The 18,341-nt window shown below is 42.2% G+C and overlaps 1 protein-coding gene across 2 annotated transcripts in view; it reads right to left on the reverse strand.

Moving 5' to 3' along the window:
* Positions 1-6,014: 6,014 nt before the first annotated feature.
* Positions 6,015-18,341, reverse strand: part of hpcal1 (hippocalcin like 1) — a 70,054-nt gene continuing 57,727 nt past the window's right edge. For both annotated transcript variants that reach the window (XM_033021601.1, XM_033021602.1), the window contains exons 2-4: positions 17,660-18,059; positions 11,392-11,497; positions 6,015-7,076 (exon numbers count right to left, since the gene is read on the reverse strand). In XM_033021601.1, coding sequence (XP_032877492.1) covers positions 6,979-7,076; positions 11,392-11,497; positions 17,660-18,037 — 582 coding nt within the window. In that variant the 5' untranslated portion in view covers positions 18,038-18,059 and the 3' untranslated portion in view covers positions 6,015-6,978. The remainder of the gene's footprint in view (positions 7,077-11,391; positions 11,498-17,659; positions 18,060-18,341) is intronic.

Raw genomic sequence — 18,341 nt, forward strand, 5'->3', positions numbered from 1 at the left:
TTAAAAATAAATAACTGAAATATCACAGTAAACCAATCTATATGAACACACTACACAGATAAACCATAAATGGTAATAAAGATATACATGCATGTACATTGCCTTTAACTGGACCAGTCTCATTAGCCTTGGAGTTACAGACAAACAGCTCATGTAACACTGTCCAGAATTCTATCTGCAATCATCCAGACATGTTAAGCGGTTTATTATAAACTTCCGGAAGTGCGTTCATCTGACCATCCTGCTGTTGCAAGAATGTGATCAAGCGGAACATCCATTCTATTGGCTGCCGACTTGCCAGCAGCCCTGGTAGAGTGCGACTTGAAATTTTTTGTATTCAAATCCCGCTTTCAACAGCGTACACTCTATCCATCATGAAATAGTCTGCACTGAAACATTTTATAACTATGAAGAAAGCTTTTCCGTCATCTCATAGGTTCTTAGTAACCTCACTGTACTTTTTCACATAATAAACACCCACAATCACCGATCTGGCGGGTATGCTGCCAGCTCCAACTTGTACCCAACCGTGCCTGCTCTGCTTTAGGAGTTCATTCACATAAAATGCTACCCTCTTGTCAGATATGACCGAGTTATCCACATAGAGATTGCGTAAAGATTGAGCTCTTCATGCTGAAATAAGTGTCATAAGCATGACTAACTTATGAGTAGCTGCTCCAACGTTAGGGATGCCAATTTGGTACCAATTTGCGTAAAAAATATAATACTGATTACACATTCCACACTACTTTGTATCTCGGCTTCATAATAAAGACACCTTCCATAAATATTGCCGCCAGTGGGTGAGAGCCAATCGTTTGTTGCCCCACTCCAAGCACTAGATACAATGATAAGGCACTGCGAGCAGTGTTAATTGCGCTATAACTTAGTCACTTGTCATAAAGTAGCTCACATGTGTCTCTTCACAAAACGTTTCCCGTTTTATGTAGGTAGCATACTGATTTCTTGTGCCATCTTGCCAAGCTGCAGTGATCACATCAACTGTCCTGCTGGATAGTTCTATAAGCTCGAAGGGTCTCTTTAAATCCTGCAAATTAATAAATCAATACGATCATGCAGTGGATGGGGTTCACGAGTGATAGATTGAACTAACCACTGTTTGTGTCTGTGAGCAAATATAGAAGCTTCTTTCAGCAGACCTTTTTACAATGGAAACCATGGTTGAGTAGGCCAATTTGGCACTACTCTAATGTTGCCTCATCTTGAATTATCTTTTGGAGGCATCTTCCGCTAAGGCAGAATGAAGAAATTCTTGACCTGGTGTCTGCTTCAATTTTGTACCTACATGGCAGATGTACCGCTGACATCCATATTTTCCTCTTATACACCGCGCTCAAATGGACTTTGCTAGTGCATCGCAACTACCCATATGGTTAACATACTCTACTGCTGTTGTATTGTCCTGATGTAGCCTAATTTGCATATCATGATCATTCCCACAATATGTTCTCAATGCCTGGAATGCTGCTAGCATTTCCAAATAGTTGATGTCATATTTTATGGCTGTGTCTCAACTCATCCTCATTCCACCTACCACCACATCTAGTATAGGTGTCAGTTACACCCCAGCCATCACTTTGTAGTCTTATTGCGGGCTTACTAGGTACAATTAACCCTGAACCCTCGTGAATCCCCCACTGGAATTCGGATATCGACTCTGTCGTCAGTCTCATACATCTATCAACATGTCCCATATTCAATTTTAGGGCAAGAACCTTCCCATGTTCTAGGCTTCTATAATGCATGGCCCCATAGCTGGGGAGGCAGCTACCAGCTTGCCCATCACCCTCGCAACCTGTCGTATCATAGACTGCTCATTCTTAAGTAAGCATGTGCATTCTTAAGTCAGCCTGTGCATGTACATGTCTGTACAAAATTCCGTTTCATATCTGTAGGTAGGGTCACAGACCTATCTGAAGAGTTTATGAGAAAGCTTAGATATGCGATAGTTTTTGTCAGCTCAAGCCTGGGCTTTCCTGGATGAATAACACATCCTAGATCTAGGAGTGTCTAGGTTGCTAAAACAGCTTTATCTGTGTCATATATCGTCTTTCCTTTGATGAGCGTGTCAACTATTTCCTGCGACTCTCATGTATTGGTACCAGAAAGAATGAGATTGATTGAGGCCATAAAGCAATTCTCAATAATCAGCAGTTTTACTGAATGAAAAATCAATTCTAAAATGGTTATATTCAAATCCCATCTTCAGACTAGTCAAATCAAGAATGATTCGGTATATTCCATCTTCCTTAGACCTTGTGAAGATATTGGAAATACATTAATCTTGTTCATGGACAATCTCTTCAATCATATCCTTTTGTGTAATTTCACTACCTCTACTCGGATAGCTATAAATTCCTCTTTAGACCGTTTGCACAGGAATTTGGGCTTTTCTTGCCTGCTGGGGTTGAGACTGAGTGTGTGGCACGCTGTCTCCATGGTGAGCACTGTGAACCTGCACCTAAAAAAGGCCTCTGGCTCTGTCTTAGTAGTGTAGGCCTGGTGCTTCAACCAGCCTCAGTATAGCTGTTTCAGCCACTAACTTGGTAGGGATGATATCCTTACAAAGCAGTGCTAAGGCGTCTTGCTGCACTTCAGGACGTTGTGTTCCATCCAACAACCTCGCAAACACCAAAATCCCTCTTGAGAGCTTTCTGAACTCGCTGGAGTTTTAGATCATTAGGCTTCGATTAGCCAATCAGAATGTCCCAGATGGTGATGGTAACCTTCGGTACATCACGAGTGGCAGTTACCAGGATTAACATACTTTTCAGGATTATGGAAACTTATGGATCAGGATACTTTGCAGTCATCAGGATTAACATACTTGGTTTGTCCATTTTTGGAAATCAAACCCATGTTGAAACAAAAGGCACCGTTCCTGCAAAAAAAAACCTTACCTTCACCGTTAAATCTCTGACGGAGCATTTCCAAATGCATCCGTAACTCGTGCCATGCGACGATGTATTGATGCGCATGCGGGCTGGCGGGTTCTTCACGTAGTCTCGTCACAAGACTTCGAAATAAACTTTGCATTATGTTCAGCATGGACATTGGGGGCGAAATGGCCTGTTCCAGTGCTGTACTGTTTTCTATTCCAGGAATGAAACAGAAGTGGGGCTGGGATTTAAAGTACAGACAACTGAAGCCTCAGATAATGCTTCCAGACCAAATGGAAGTAATTAAAAGCATTTTGCGTTCTTGGCGGAGCAAAGATCACAAATGTAGTACAGGTTAGGCTGCATTTGGAGTATTGTGTGCAGTTCTGGTCGCCCCATTACAGGAAGGATGGACGAGAATTAGATTTACAATGTAAAGCACTAAAACGCTCTGCCTATTTCAAAATTACTATTGTGAATAAAATACTGGGCAGGTGCTTCTCTTTAACAGCAACCAGTGCAAAGCTTTCTCTAATGTGCAGTATACTACAAGGATCAGGCACAAAATACATTTGTTTCTAATTAGGGATTTTAGATATGGATCTACTAGATTTTAGATCGGCCCTTTGCAGCAGTATCCAAAATGCCACTGAATGGGATAATTTCATGGAATTAATAACCATACTTGGTTGAACAATTTAAGCTCATGTCAACAATTACATTTCCAAAAAGAAAAATTGATCACACCACAAAATATACGGTCTACTCTGAGCAAATCTTTCTGTTGATATTTAACAGTTCCCAAATGCAAAGAATGTCAGGGTCATGCAGCACAGAAACAGCCCCCCCCCCCCCCCTCCCCCTCGCCTACCATGCCCATGCCTCACCAGTGTCTTATATGACTGTAACATAACATATCAACTTCTACACAAATCCCTGACTACGACCTCCGCCCAGTGGCACTCACCCCTGTCATCGCAAAGTGCTTTGAGCGGCTGATCTTGGCTCACCTCAAAGCCAGCCTCCCCCCCACACTGGAACCCCACCAGTTTGCCTACCGGACCAACAGGTCTACAGAGGACGCCATATCTGTGGCCCTGCACTCTGCCCTGACCCACCTGGACAACAACAACTCCTACATCAGGTTGTTGTTCATCGATTTCAGCTCCGCCTTTAACACTGTCATCCCCGCCAGCTTGATCACCAAACTCAGTGGACTTGGCATCACCACCTCCCTCTGCAATTGGACATTGGATTTCCTCACCAACCTCACCTCCACTCTAACACTGAACACCGGCGTGCCACAGGGCTGTGTGCTCAGCCCTCTCCTCTACTCCCTCTCCACCCATGACTGCATCCCTAAGTATGGCTCCAACGCCATCATAAAATTTGCCGATGACACCACGGTGGTAGAACTGATTAGCGACAACAACGAATCAGCCTATAGGGAGGAGGTCCAGAACCTGGCAGCCTGGTGTGCCAATAATAACCTCGTCTTCAACTCTAAGAAGACGAAGGAAATCATCGTTGACTTCAGGAAGACCAGAGGGGGCAGACATACCCCCATCCACATAAACGGGACTGAGGTGGAGCGCGTCTCCAACTACAAATTCCTCGGGGGAAATACACATCTCAGAGGATCTGTCCTGGTCCCTCAATACCACCAAATTGATCAAAAAGGCGCAGCAGCGCCTTTACTTTCTGAGGAGGCTCAAGAAAGCTCACCTGTCCCCCAAGATCCTGTCCAACTTCTACCGCTGTACCATCGAAAGCATCCTGACCACCTGCTTCACGGTATGGTACAGCAGCTGCACAACAGCTGACAGGAAGACACTGCAACGGGTGGTGAAAACCGCTCAGCACATCATCGGTGCCCCGCTCCCTGCCATGGATGCCCTCCACCGAAAACGGTGTCTGAGACGGGCCGGGAAAATCATCAAGGACCCCTCTCACCCTAACCATGGACTGTTTGCCCTCCTCCCATCAGGGAGGCGGTACAGGAGCCTCAGGCTGAGGAACAGCTTTTTCAACAACACCATTACACTGCTGAACTCGGAGTCCCGACGCTAGCCATCCTTAGACTCTCCCACTTGTATACAGTTATCTGCCTATGTATCAGTTTTAATTCATCCACAATCCACACATTGTTAACCGGTATTTTTTTAAACTTTTATTGTATGCCAACTTTGTATTTTTATTTTTACTTCTACTATCTTGCACTATGACTATGACCAGACGCTAAACTGCATTTCGTTGTACCTATACTTGTATTTGTGCAATGACAATAAAGTTGAATTGAATTGACTGATAAAAGGCCTGGTGCCAAAAGCTTTCTACACCATTCTACTTATCTGAAACGCTGCTTTTTGGGAACTATGTAATAGTACATTATCCCTCTGCTCTACAGCACAGCCCAGGGGCCTCCTGTTCACTGTGAAGGTCCTGCCAGGTTTGACTTCTGAAAGTGCAACCTACACTTAGCCAAATTAAACTCCATTTGCCATTCTTTGGCCCACTTGCCCACTTAACCAGCTATTTTTGTATTATCTGCAAACTTACTAATCATACCTTGAACATCCTAATCCACATCATTGATCATAGATGACAAACATTGGGCCTAGCACCAAGCCCTGAGGCACACCACTAGTCACAGGCCCCCAGCCCAAAGAAAAATGTTCCACCACCACTTCATGGTCTTCTTTCTACCATGAAGTCACTTTTGTATCCAGTTAATACGGTGTCTGGGACGGGCCGGGAAAATCATCAAGGACCCCTCTCACCCTAACCATGGACTGTTTGCCCTCTTCATGGTCTTCTTTCTACCATGAAGAATATCTTTCTTCCAGCTTTTGTATCCAGTTAGTTAGCTCTCCCTGCAAAGTAATCTTGCAGAGCAGCTTACAATGCAAAAACTCATCAATGGGAACTCGTAAATGACAGAAACCTTACACGATTAGCTTTAAAGTAAACAGGATGAACCAGCAAACAAAATCTCCACTGAACATTACATGTTTATGTCAATTTACTTTCCAAGGTAAGCATGTGTTTGTACCAGTGTGATTTTCTTTTCAATATTACAAATGGTTTTGTAAATGAATACAAAGGCCACCGGCAGACAAGAAAATGTAGGCTTTATTTTGGTACATTTCTCAGCAGTGGGCAGATGTCAAGTAACACTGGAATACACAAGACATAAACAAATTACAGCTGAAAATACAGAAACATTGCAAAAGGATGTTGCAATACATCAACAACAGATAACCTGACCTTCATTTCAATAATCCCTACTGCTGTATATTTAACATTTTACTCTGCCAACACAAAATGGAAGTTTCACCTCCCATATACAACCCTAAAAACAGATTTGCATCTATTCATAATAAAAAATTAACTTAAATTTCTGATCAATATATTTTACATAATAGGCAAATATTAAATGTTCATGATGGTCACTGGTAATTGTGATGTGTTAAACCACTAGTCAACAGGATAAAAATATCAATATGAATATATGCATCAAATCAGCTTTGAAATGATATATGAGGCTAAATAGCATTACATTAAATATTGACTTGCTTTCAATATTGAATTTTACTCCAACAAAATTTTTTGAAATGCCCAACATTTTTAAGTGCAAGCAATTTTCTTATAGAATAGAAGCATAGAATCCACTGGTGCTTTCACGGTATGCTTTTAGCTGTTAGCTACATTCATTGTTATTTCAACATCTGACTATGATCTAATCTCAAACACTTCCATATTCACTCATTGAATATTTACAAACCTCCTTAACCAATAAATGATTGAAGCTACACATCAGACGCATTAACTGCATTAAAAAAACTCAAGACAATTGCATGTAAACATAAGTTTAAACTCTGTGAATATCCGTGGAAAGTTCCACTGCATGGGAATGCTGCACTTGTGTTACTGCAGAAAGCCAGCCACTGTAATGCATGGTACAGTAAACTCTGGCCACCAGACCACGAGGAATGAGTGGCAGGCATCTGCTGCAAGCTAAGCTTGAATGACAAGCCAGTGGTCCTCCATTACTGTCCAGACATTTTTTCCCCTCAGATCAGAACTGGCTTGCACTGCTGGGATCACACTGTAGTAGCCGAACAATGGAAGGATCGCTCTTGGCACCTTTAATAAATTCTTCAAGGGAGAGCTTACCTGAAAATAAAATGTTAAACATTAAGATACACACAGGCATTTCCAGCTTTCTAACAATGATGCCCCGTAAATTAAATTATTAATTTCAACAAATGATCAAAATTGTGGTTTGTTGCAGGAGGTACAAGGTGGGGAATTCTAAAGCCACAGAAGGGGTCTTCACTATAGGTCAGTCATTGAGCTTTATTGATTCACACTGCGGTCAACTGCTCTTGCGCTGTGCTACTTTGCTGCAGAGTATACTTGGCCTGTTTGGGAGAGGTCATCTCATGCGAAGAAAGTTGACGCCGCCCTTAATGACAACTGCAGATGAATCACTGGCTGCCTAAAACCAACCAGTGGATAGCTTGCATGTCTTGCCAGTATTGCTCCACCAGGAATCTGCCGTTCAGTTGCCGTAAAACTGAACGTAGTAGGCAAGTTGGGGACACCCGGATATCCCTCAATAGGCTTCGTACAGGGATGTGCTGATGCAAGACCAATATGAGCAAATGGGATTATGCAGATGCGGCAGACACAGAATGTGAATGTGGGACATCTAAGATGCCCACTTCTTGGTGGACAATGCTGCCTGGAAGATCTAGAATTCCATTGTTCGGCAAACGAGAAGGCTGTCTACTGTGCAAGAGCCTGGCCGAACATTTGAAACATAGATGATGGACACGAATTAAGAAGATCGATTCAAGCTTGTTAATTGGAATACAATTCCTCAGGGCTGTTGAACAGAGCCCTGTGCACAAACAGGTTTACCTCAAAGTGTTTACTTTAAGTGTCGAATTAAGCATAACATATAACATATAACAATTACAGCACGGAAACAGGCCATCTCGACCCTTCTAGTCCGTGCCGAACACGTATTCTCCCCTAGTCCCACATACCTGCGCTCAGACCATAACCCTCCATTCCTTTCCCGTCCATATAACTATCCAATTTATTTTTAAATGATAAAAACGAACCTGCCTCCACCACCTTCACTGGAAGCTCATTCCACACAGCCACCACTCTCTGAGTAAAGAAGTTCCCCCTCATGTTACCCCTAAACTTCTGTCCCTTAATTCTCAAGTCATGTCCCCTTGTTTGAATCTTCCCTACTCTCAGTGGGAAAAGCTTATCCACGTCAACTCTGTCTATACTGCAGAAATAAGGAAAAACCTAAACTGAAAAAGGACAATTTTGATCGTACGTTTTAACTAATTTTGTTAATTTGTTAAAAGATAAAATATCAATTGAATGGAACACTAGGAAGGGAGACATTGCCAATGACCCCGATTCAACTAAGATACAACGTTAAGGACATTTTAGCCTGAATAATGCACAATTACTGCTACACTAATTCGCAGAAGTTAAATTTGTGTGTTGCCAAATTAACTGAACGTATTACATTCATGGAAAAATTCAGAACAAGCAGCTTGGCAGATGCCCCAATGAGAGAGTCCTATACTATAAATTATACAACTTGAAATCATCAGACATTGAACTTCAAAATTACCCAATTAAAGAGGCTGCTATTCCAATCACCCACTTTATTCAAGACATACACTAGTCTTGAATGGCAGATCTGTGGAGCTAGGGACTAAATATTCATAAAACATTATATCTGTTCACACCTATTGGCAACGTTTTATCCATTTTTAATATAGACATTAATTTATAAAGAAAATTGGAATGCCAAAGAATAGGGGGATTTGATTATTAATGTTGATTGCTCTCTCTATAAATACTTATCATTGTTTCCAGTGGAAAACAATGTGATTATACAAGCACAGACATCAGTTCGTGCCACTGGGTTCAAGCCTGATCTTCGTCTCAACTATCTGGGTGTAACACTGCTGCAGATAGTACATTACTTAAAATTAGACATTATTTTATGTCTCCTCCTTTAACACGCAGGTGGCCAAATATAGTCTTTATAACTCATAAGAAAATTGACCTGTGGAGCCAGTTTAGAATCAATCCAGAAGAATATAGATAGGCATCATTTGCAAACAATTCACTTTCAAGATCAAAAATGAAAGTTTGTGGCTATTACTGATTGGTTTCCAGAAAATGGCAGTATAAAGTTGAGACACATTCACAATGCATCCCAATGAGGAATGTAATTCATCATTTGGTGTAGCGGTGGCAGTGTTAAATAACCAAACTAGTAACCTAACCTAATATTATCCCCAGACTAATAATGAACCGGGGATAAAAAAAGATCAAATGCCACCATGACATTTGTGGAATTCAATTAAATCGCTGGAATTCAAACAATTTAAGAAAAATCTCCAATAAACTGTTGCATGGTGAAAAAAGTTTATTTAAATGTTTTTAAGGAAAAATATCTTCCCATTTTGGCCTATGCATCCGTGCAGATACTCAGCAGGAATGTGGTGGACTCATCTGCTTACTCAATCATTTAGGAGGCGTATAAAAATATTTATACCCTAACTATAATAATAATAATAATAATAATAAATTTTATTTATGGGCGCCTTTCAAGAGTCTCAAGGACACCTTACAAAAATTGAGCATGTAGAGGAAAAACATGTAAGGGGAATGAAATAAATAGTAGAGACATGACTAGTACACAAAGTAAAGACAGAATTCAATACAAAACAAAGTATGAGGCAATTAATGCACAGATGAAAAGGGACGGGGACGTGGGGCTAAGGATAGGCAGAGGTGAAGAGATGGGTCTTGAGGCGGGACTGGAAGATGGTGAGGGACACGGAATTGCGGATCAGTTGGGGGAGGGAGTTCCAGAGCCTGGGAGCTGCCCTGGAGATGGCTCTGTCCCCAAAACTGCGGAGGTTGGACTTGTGGATGGAGAGGAGACCGGCTGATGTGGATCTGAGGGACCGTGAGGGTTGGTAGAGGGAGAGGAGGTCAGTGAGATATGGGGGGGGGGGGCCAGATGGTGGAGGGCTTTGTAGGTGAGGACCAGGATTTTGTAGGTGATCCGGTGGGAGATGGGAAGCCAGTGAAGTTTTTTGAGGACTGGAGTGATGTGATGCCAGGATTTGGTGTGGGTGATGAGTCGGGCGGCTGCGTTCTGGACCAGTTGGAGTCGGTTGATGTAGGTGGAGCTGATGCCAAGGAGAAGTGAGTTGCAATAGTCCAGTCGGGAGGAGATGAAGGCATGGATGAGTCTTTCAGCAGCAGGCGGTGTGAGAGAGGGTCTGAGTTTGGCGATGTTGCGGAGATGAAAGAAGGAGGTTTTAATGACATGGCGGATGTGAGGCTCAAGGGAGAGGGTGGAATCAAAGATCACGCCAAGGTTGCGGGCCTGGGGAGATGGGGAGACAGTGGTGCCGTCGATGGTGAGAGTGGGGTTATTGATTTTGCTGAGTGTGGCTTTGGAGCCTATGAGGAGGAATTCTGTCTTATCGCTGTTGAGTTTGAGGAAATTATGTTGCATCCAGGTTTTTATAGCTGACAAACAGGAGTTGATATGGGAGAGGGGGGGGTTGTGGGGGGATTTGGTGCCAAGGTAAATCTGGGTGTCATCAGCGTAACAGTGGAAGTCCAGATTGAAGTGGCGGAGTATCTGACCAAGGGGGAGGATGTAGATGATGAAGAGGAGGGGGCCGAGTACGGAGCCTTGGGGAACGCCTTGAGTGACTGCGGCTGTGACGGCACTGTGGCACATCAGTAGAGCAATATGCCTCACAGAACCAAAGACTACGGATGCTGTCTGTGTGGCGTTTGTACGTTCTCCCTGGGACTGCATGGGTTTTCCCTGGTCGTTCCGGTGTCCTCCCACCATCCAAGGACATACAAGTTTGTAGGTTGATTAGCTTCTGTAAATTGCCCCTAGTATAACATACAATTAGAGTACAGGTGATCAAAGGTCGGTATGGCTGGTTTCCACTGTGTATCTCCAAACTGAAACTAAACTGTTGCATTGAAACAGAAGCAGCATTAAAATGGAAGTATTACCCTGCATCAGCACAGTCTTCACACCACAAACAATCTTGCAAGGTCCTCCTCACAAGCTTCTGGAACGCGGTACCTAAATTTTGAGTGATGGCTCACAGTGCAGACAAGCAACCCTCGTGTTGGAATTCCCATCTGGCTAAATTCAGTCACTTCTACTCATGTTAAAAGCTTCTAACTTCTGATTCCCTCAAAGAACAAACTAACTGGTACTCTGATACTTCAGAGTCTCGCCTGTCTCGTCATAAATAGTGAAACTGAATGGTCTGCTTCATTATGTAGGGACTGCTTCTCTCTCAATAGCACTATAAATATTCATTACTTTACTGGGATTAGTCCCATTAAAAAAAGTGCAATCTATTGCTTGTAAATTTGCTGCATTCCATTTTTTACATACCATCATTGTTTGTGTCCATCTGTTTGAAGATCTTGTCTGTTCGTTTTTCTGGCGTCGATTCATCTTCAGGCATCTTCATCACAGAAGACACCATTTTATAAATTGCCTGAGAGCATGAAATGATATAGGTCAACATTTACTGTATAAAGGCAATACCAATATCATTCAAATGTTTGTGAAAGGAGGATGGGGACTATGTTTACATTCAAATTTAATGTGTGTCATTTAAACCATAGATATTATATCACTTGTATTTTGTATATACAAGTGATATAATATATTGTATAATATATATATTTATATAATATATTTGTATTATATACAAAATACAAAGAAACCTCAACATTTCCTGTGCTGAAAACAATTGTGTACATTCTCCAAGTTGTGAATGAACTTTAAAACGCTATTAACACAAATATTGTGGAGAATTGACCACAAATTACACAAGACACCTTTTAGCAGTGGTATGGATGTGAATATAAATAAAACAGGAGGTTTCAGGAGAGGGGGGGGGGGGGGGGGGGGGGGGGGAGAGAGAGGGGGAGAGAGGGAGGGGGGGGGGGGGGGGGGGGGGAGAGAGAGGGAGGGGGGGGGAGGGAGAGGGACGCAACTCTACCCCTGGTGGCCCAGCCAAGTCTGCCACTTTGTGCAGCCCAGGCCGTGCTGACCCGTGTTTCACCGGCTCCTGAACCCGCCTGATGCACAGATAGTGTGCATTCCCCACTGACTGCCAGTTACTTTCCTCTGGTAGACACACTTGCTGGAGTAACTTAGCGGGTCAAGCAGCATCTCTGGAGAAAATGGACAGGCAACGTTTCGGGTCGACCCTTCTTCAGTTTGAGCGTGAGGGGAGAAAGAAACTAAAGATATCTGTGTCTCTCAGTCTGAAGAAGGGACTCGACCCCAAACGTCACCTATTCTTTTCTCCAGAGATGCTGCCTGTCCCGCTGAGTTACTCCAGCATCGTGTGTCTACTAGAGGAAAGTAAATTTGTTTTAGGTACTCTGCACGAACCAGTGTCCAGGATCGCTGGACTTGATCTGGATGAGTAAGTACACTGTTCATTAAGTTTTAGCAGCCTCAATCACTGCCTGACCTCGAGCTGTCTCCCAACCCATCTCAGAGAATGAAGCACGACCCATGGTACATTTTGGGGTCACGGTGAGGCGTACCCCCTCTCTGTACAGTGAGATCATTCCTCACTGCATTGCCAGGAACCTGTTGATTAAAATCAATCCAACCACCGCACTCGCTGTAACTGAAATGAACAGGTGGATCTTTCTCATCCCTACAGTAATCGATGAGATGTGTTGTATTCCTCATTCCCGGGTTTATATCAATTCAAACTTGGACACACTAAACAGCAAAAGTAGACTGTATATAATCATTTAATTTCCCAATCTTTTGGTTTAGATTTCATGGGTGGGTATGTCATGAATGGCTAGTTTACAAACAGAAACATTGCATTTTCATTTGTTTATACGCGATGTACGAAAGAAAATACTACAATCCCACAATAATAATCGTGTTTTGGAGAACATTGTTACTTTAGTACAGTTGATCTATTCAAAATATTCTTATCCAGAGTCTTCCTCAAAGTTGAACTATTTCAAACGTAGTCATGCACAGTAATCTGCAGTTCACTCCCGTGCAAAAACTAGATGACAACTTGCTGAAAGTTCGCAGCAATCATCAATCATACTGTCATGGTTTATTATGGCGTAGATAATCACGTGAGGTTATTTGTATTATTGTTTTGACAGTTAAAACCTCTTGCACTAACCTTCCTAGCCTGAAACAAAGCGTGTGATTGAATCGGATGCCAATTGACCAATGTCAAACGTGTTTTGATTGGACAATTACTACTCGGTGAATTTGAGGGTTTTCCTCATATTTTAAAAATATGTGCAGGTTTTGTTCTTGACGAGTTTCAGGTATGATTTATATGATATTTTTACACAATATGTTAAAAATACAGGTAGATATGCGATTTGGGTCACGAAATAAAACGAAAAAACACCTTGGCCCACAGCCTATGTAGAGAAGTTGACACCTGAGGATACAGTAGATGAGGTTGGAGGAGGTGCAGGTGAACCTCTGCCTCAGCTGGAAAGACTGTTTGGGTCCTTGGATGGAGTCGAGAGGAAAGGTAAAAGGACAGGTGTTGCATCTCCTGCAGTTGCAGGGGAATGTACTTGGGGAGGTGGTGGTTTGGGTGGGAAGGGACGAGTTAACCAGGAAGTTTCAGAGGGAATGGTCTCTGCGGAAAGCAGAAAGGGGTGGAGATGTGGCCAGTAGTGGGATCCCGTTGGAGGTGGCGAAAATGTTGGAGGGTTATATGTTATACGCAATGGCTGATGGGGGGGGGGAGGGGAGTAAGATCGGAGCATCAAGGAGACCCTAGTGAGAGCCTCATCTATAATGGATTTGATTCAACTTTATTGTCATTGTGCAGAGTACAAGTACTGAGACAACAAAATGCTTTTTTCACCAAACAGCCATACGAATAAAATTCGTATGGCGGAGATTCAACGCTGGCAGCCCTCGGCAAAGGGTCCCGGGACTCCGCGATGTTGGTCAACGCCACCGGTGCTGGGAGCTCCGTAAACCGCAACTCCACGATGTCGATGCAACTCCACGATGCAGCAGGCCCAGAGCTTCAAACGGTGATCCAGGTAAGGCATTGCCCGCTCCGCGATGTATCCAGCACTGCGCCGACGCTGCTGAAGCTCTGATCTGGTCCCCGGCAGGAAAGGCCACGCCAATCCAGTTGGTAGGCCGCGAAGAGGGGGGCGAGGACGCGACTCGGAGAATAATCGCATCCTCGCCAGGAAGTGACTGGGAAATGGTTTCCCCCTTACCCAACCCCACTCCCTCACGTGAAATACTAAAGAAAAATCCTCCAAAACATACTTTAAACAAACTAAAAATTAAAAAAAGATAAAAAGACAGGTTGTAGGCAGAGGCAGCCATCATGCAGCGGATGCAGGGAAACCCCATTTCCTAAAGAATTAGGACATCTCTGACGCCCTGGTATGGAACACCTCAGCCTGGGCGCAGATGCCGCGTAGACGGAGGAATTGGGAGTAGGGGATAGAGTCTCTACAGGAAGCAGGGTGGGAAGAAGTGTAGTCAAGATAGCAATGGGAGTCAGTAGGTTTGTATAAGATGTCTGTTTGCTGTGATGGAGGCAGTGAGATCTATAAACGGAAGGGAGATAGTCTAAGTGAATTTGAGTGCAGGATGGAAATCAGTGGTGAAGTTAGTACACCCCAGCGGTATGAACATTGACTTCTCTAACTTCAGATAGCCCTTGCTTTCTCTCTCCATCCCCTTCCCCATCCCAGTTCTCCCACTAGTCTTACTGTCTCTGCCTACATTCTTTGTCCCGCCCTCTCCCCTGAAATCAGTCTGAGGACAGCCCATCTAATTTTGTTTTCTCCTCGTCAGATATTACACGGAAGGGGTATGTACTAGCCAGTGTACTACACAGCCCTCCTGTTGTATAGAAAAATATTAACAACAATGATTGTAAGTAGTACATTTGACTCGTTCTCTTTGTAGCTTCAGTATTTCTAGTCAACACATGTGTGGTTTGTAGCTACATACTTGAAACTTCACTTGCCTTCCTATCCCTTCATCTCTATCACTGGTCATCAATACCTGACAATGTGTTTGAGTATTTCATACTCTGTGGAATTATTTTATCTGGCTCTCATTATACAAGGTGTAGCAATTAAAAGTGGCTTTGGAGAAAGCTGGCTGGACTGAACTTCAAATACCAGCTTCGGATTGTTTGGAAAATCATTAATATTCCGTACAAGAAATAACATAATTGATTGTAGGATTTTAAAATTTGTCTCAAATCCAGTTTTTATTTAAAGTTTCTTCATCGTTAATCTTTAGTCCAAAATCCAACCGCAGCATTGAGTAAATTATTGATAGCAATAATAAAACACAAACCATCCAAGCATGTTATTCTTTCCAAGTTGTTAATTCTTTGGGCTACCAAGCACTTGGAATTTTTTATAAAATTCACTAAAGGCTAGAATTAAAATACATTTAGCGAATGAAGACTTATCCCCTTTATCTCCTTAATCAGAAACTACATCCCCTTAAACAGACTGCAGGGTGTTAAGTGGTGGCCAGAGATTCAGTAGAACATCTAACAGGCTGCTCATTAATTATTCTATCTCTAATTAGGAATAGGGCATGATAGCAATCTTGCTGTGGGAGCAAACTGAGAGAAAACGTATGTAGCATGTAATTAGGACTTGGAATGCAATGTTGAATAATAGTAGAGTTGAACTCAAAATAATTGAAAGGGAAATATTTACAGCTTTTTGGAGAGAGTAGGTGTATGAGACTAGCTGGATTGCTGATACATAGGGCTAGTATGGTCAATGGCTGAATGGCCACCTTAACGACTATAGCCACCAGTGATTCTGTCTGCAGCAGTGGCTTGGAAAGTGATTGACCACTCTCACCTCTATCCTTGGAGTAACATTTTATCCACATCTAGCAACTTGTTTACATTTAGAAACTAATTAATATTTCCATCACGTTGGAATGAGGAATTTTCTTTTCCAATTTAGGGCACAGGGTGGCACTGTGGTGCAGCGGCAGAGCTGCTGCCTCAGAGCACCCGAGACCAGGGTTCGATCCTGGCTATGGGTGAGGCCTGTGTGAAGTTTGTACAATCACACTGTGATCGCATGGATTTCCTCCGGGTGTTTCGTTTCCTCCCACATTCCAAAGAGGTACAGGTTTGTAGGTTAATTCACCTGTAAATTGCCCCTAGTGTGTAAAATGCAAAAGTGGAAATAATTTAGAACTACCGTATGGATGATCTATGGTCGGCTGGACTTGGTGGGCCGAAGGGCCTGTTTCCACACTATATCTCAAAACTAAATTCTAAATGTTCTCCAATCAAGACACTGTCCTGAAAATATCAAGAATGTACTGGGCAAAACCAATATCAAATATCAAATATCAAACTTTCCTCACCCAGTATGTCCTACATCAGGGGTGGGGAACCTTTTCATGTTGGAATGCCGCATCAAGTTAGCTGTAATCTAATAAGGCCGCATCCAAGAAACTTCAATTAGATATGTACATTATTTTGTTAAAATAGCCCTCATGACTTACTAATGTTTTAATTGTGGCCGTCAGTCAGGGAGGATTATTTAATCGAATCTTCTTTTACTCTTTGGTATTTTAAGATTAAAATAAAAACGTTCATTTTAAGATTAAAATAAAAATAATAAAAGATGAACAAAAACATAATAATAAAGATTTGTTCTACAAAATTTAAATTCATTCAAAAGGCCGCACTTAATGGCTTAGAAGGCCGCAGGTTCCCCACCCGTCCTAGATGTTGACTCTGCAATCCACATTTGTGGCACCATTTGATGAGTTTGCTGTAACCTATTGTATAGAAGACAGACTTCCTTTAATGATTTCAACCTATATAGGCATTGTCATTCGATGTATCTCAGGGTTCTACCCCATCCTTCATATCAATTACATGCAACAGCTCAGTGACAACAACAATTTGAATTTTGAAGTGCACACTCTGGTCACCTGATCTAATCCTACTGCTACTTTCAAACTCAAAGTCATTGCTACTTTTCATCCAGCTGTCAAATTTCAACTCCAAAAAAACAAAAAACACCTGCTCAATAACAGTGAAACTGAAATTAAAACTTTGCCACCATCATCAGTTTGTCCCTCATTTCAATTTTTTGTCTGCCATGAAATCAGATTCAGAGTAATGGGCGTTAGTGTTTTGTTTGAAATCAAACTCAACTTTCACCTACATACCTAACATGCTACAAAGATTCTTTTGAAAATACTGCACATTTCATTTATATCCCATCCCACAGCTCCCGAAACTACATCTTTATAATCAGAAAGCCAGGGCTTTCCCCATTTTACTTCTGAAACTCTTCCAATCCTGCAGTCACTATCCTTTCGTCAGCCTTCCAGAAACTTTGGATCTAATGCGAGCAATGATCCAGTAACCTTTCGCTTCCAGTGAGTTGATTCGAATTTTCATTTTCATTTTCCTGTACCGTACTTTATAATAATACAATATATCAAAAACACATCCCCAGGACATTGCTGCAGAAAAGCATCTGAGAATATTGGGAGAAATTGACTGAACCTTCTAAATACGGTCTTGTATTTGACAACAGAAAGAAATAAGTGTTAGAATGGAAGAAGTTACTGTAACATCAAATTAAACAATTTTTATAAATTGGCATACCTGCACAATCTCCAGCATTTCACCTCGGCTAATGTACCCATTCCCATCCAGGTCATACATACTAAATGCCCACTTCAATTTCTGTTCGAGCTTTCCCCGAGATGTAACACTAAGTGCTATTATAAATTCTCTAAAGTCAATTGTTCCATCGGCATTTGTATCGAAGGTACGGAACACGTGCTCTGCAAACTTCGAAGCATCTCCATATGGAAAAAAGTTTGCATATATTTTCTTGAACTCTTCTACAGTTAAATGACCACTCGGGCAATCTTTAAGGAAGCCTTTGTACCACTCCTGGAGCTCATGATCTGTGAATTCTGTATTTTCTCGCAGGTCTTGCAGCACCTCTGGACGAAGTTTACTGTTCTGTTTTCCCATCCTCTTGGTATCAGTTTAAAATCTGTGAAAAGAGAGAACGGCAAGTTAGCATGAATGATTCACTTCAAAGTAAATAAAAAATTATACTTTGGATAAATATTTCGGCATAAATATTGGGGCTTTTGTTTTTACACGTGGACATTTTTCATCAGGCCGAAAAAAAGTCGCGACTTACCTGATGCCCCGAGTACCTACGGCTGGCATAACAAGCCGCTATGATATATCCATGGTCTCCTACGGACTCGTTACGAACATTCTGCGAGTTTGAAAACTCGGGAGAATTTGTGAATAACTCGGGAAAGTG

This window comes from Amblyraja radiata, chromosome 5 (assembly GCF_010909765.2).
Source record: "Amblyraja radiata isolate CabotCenter1 chromosome 5, sAmbRad1.1.pri, whole genome shotgun sequence".
NCBI lineage: Eukaryota > Metazoa > Chordata > Chondrichthyes > Rajiformes > Rajidae > Amblyraja > Amblyraja radiata.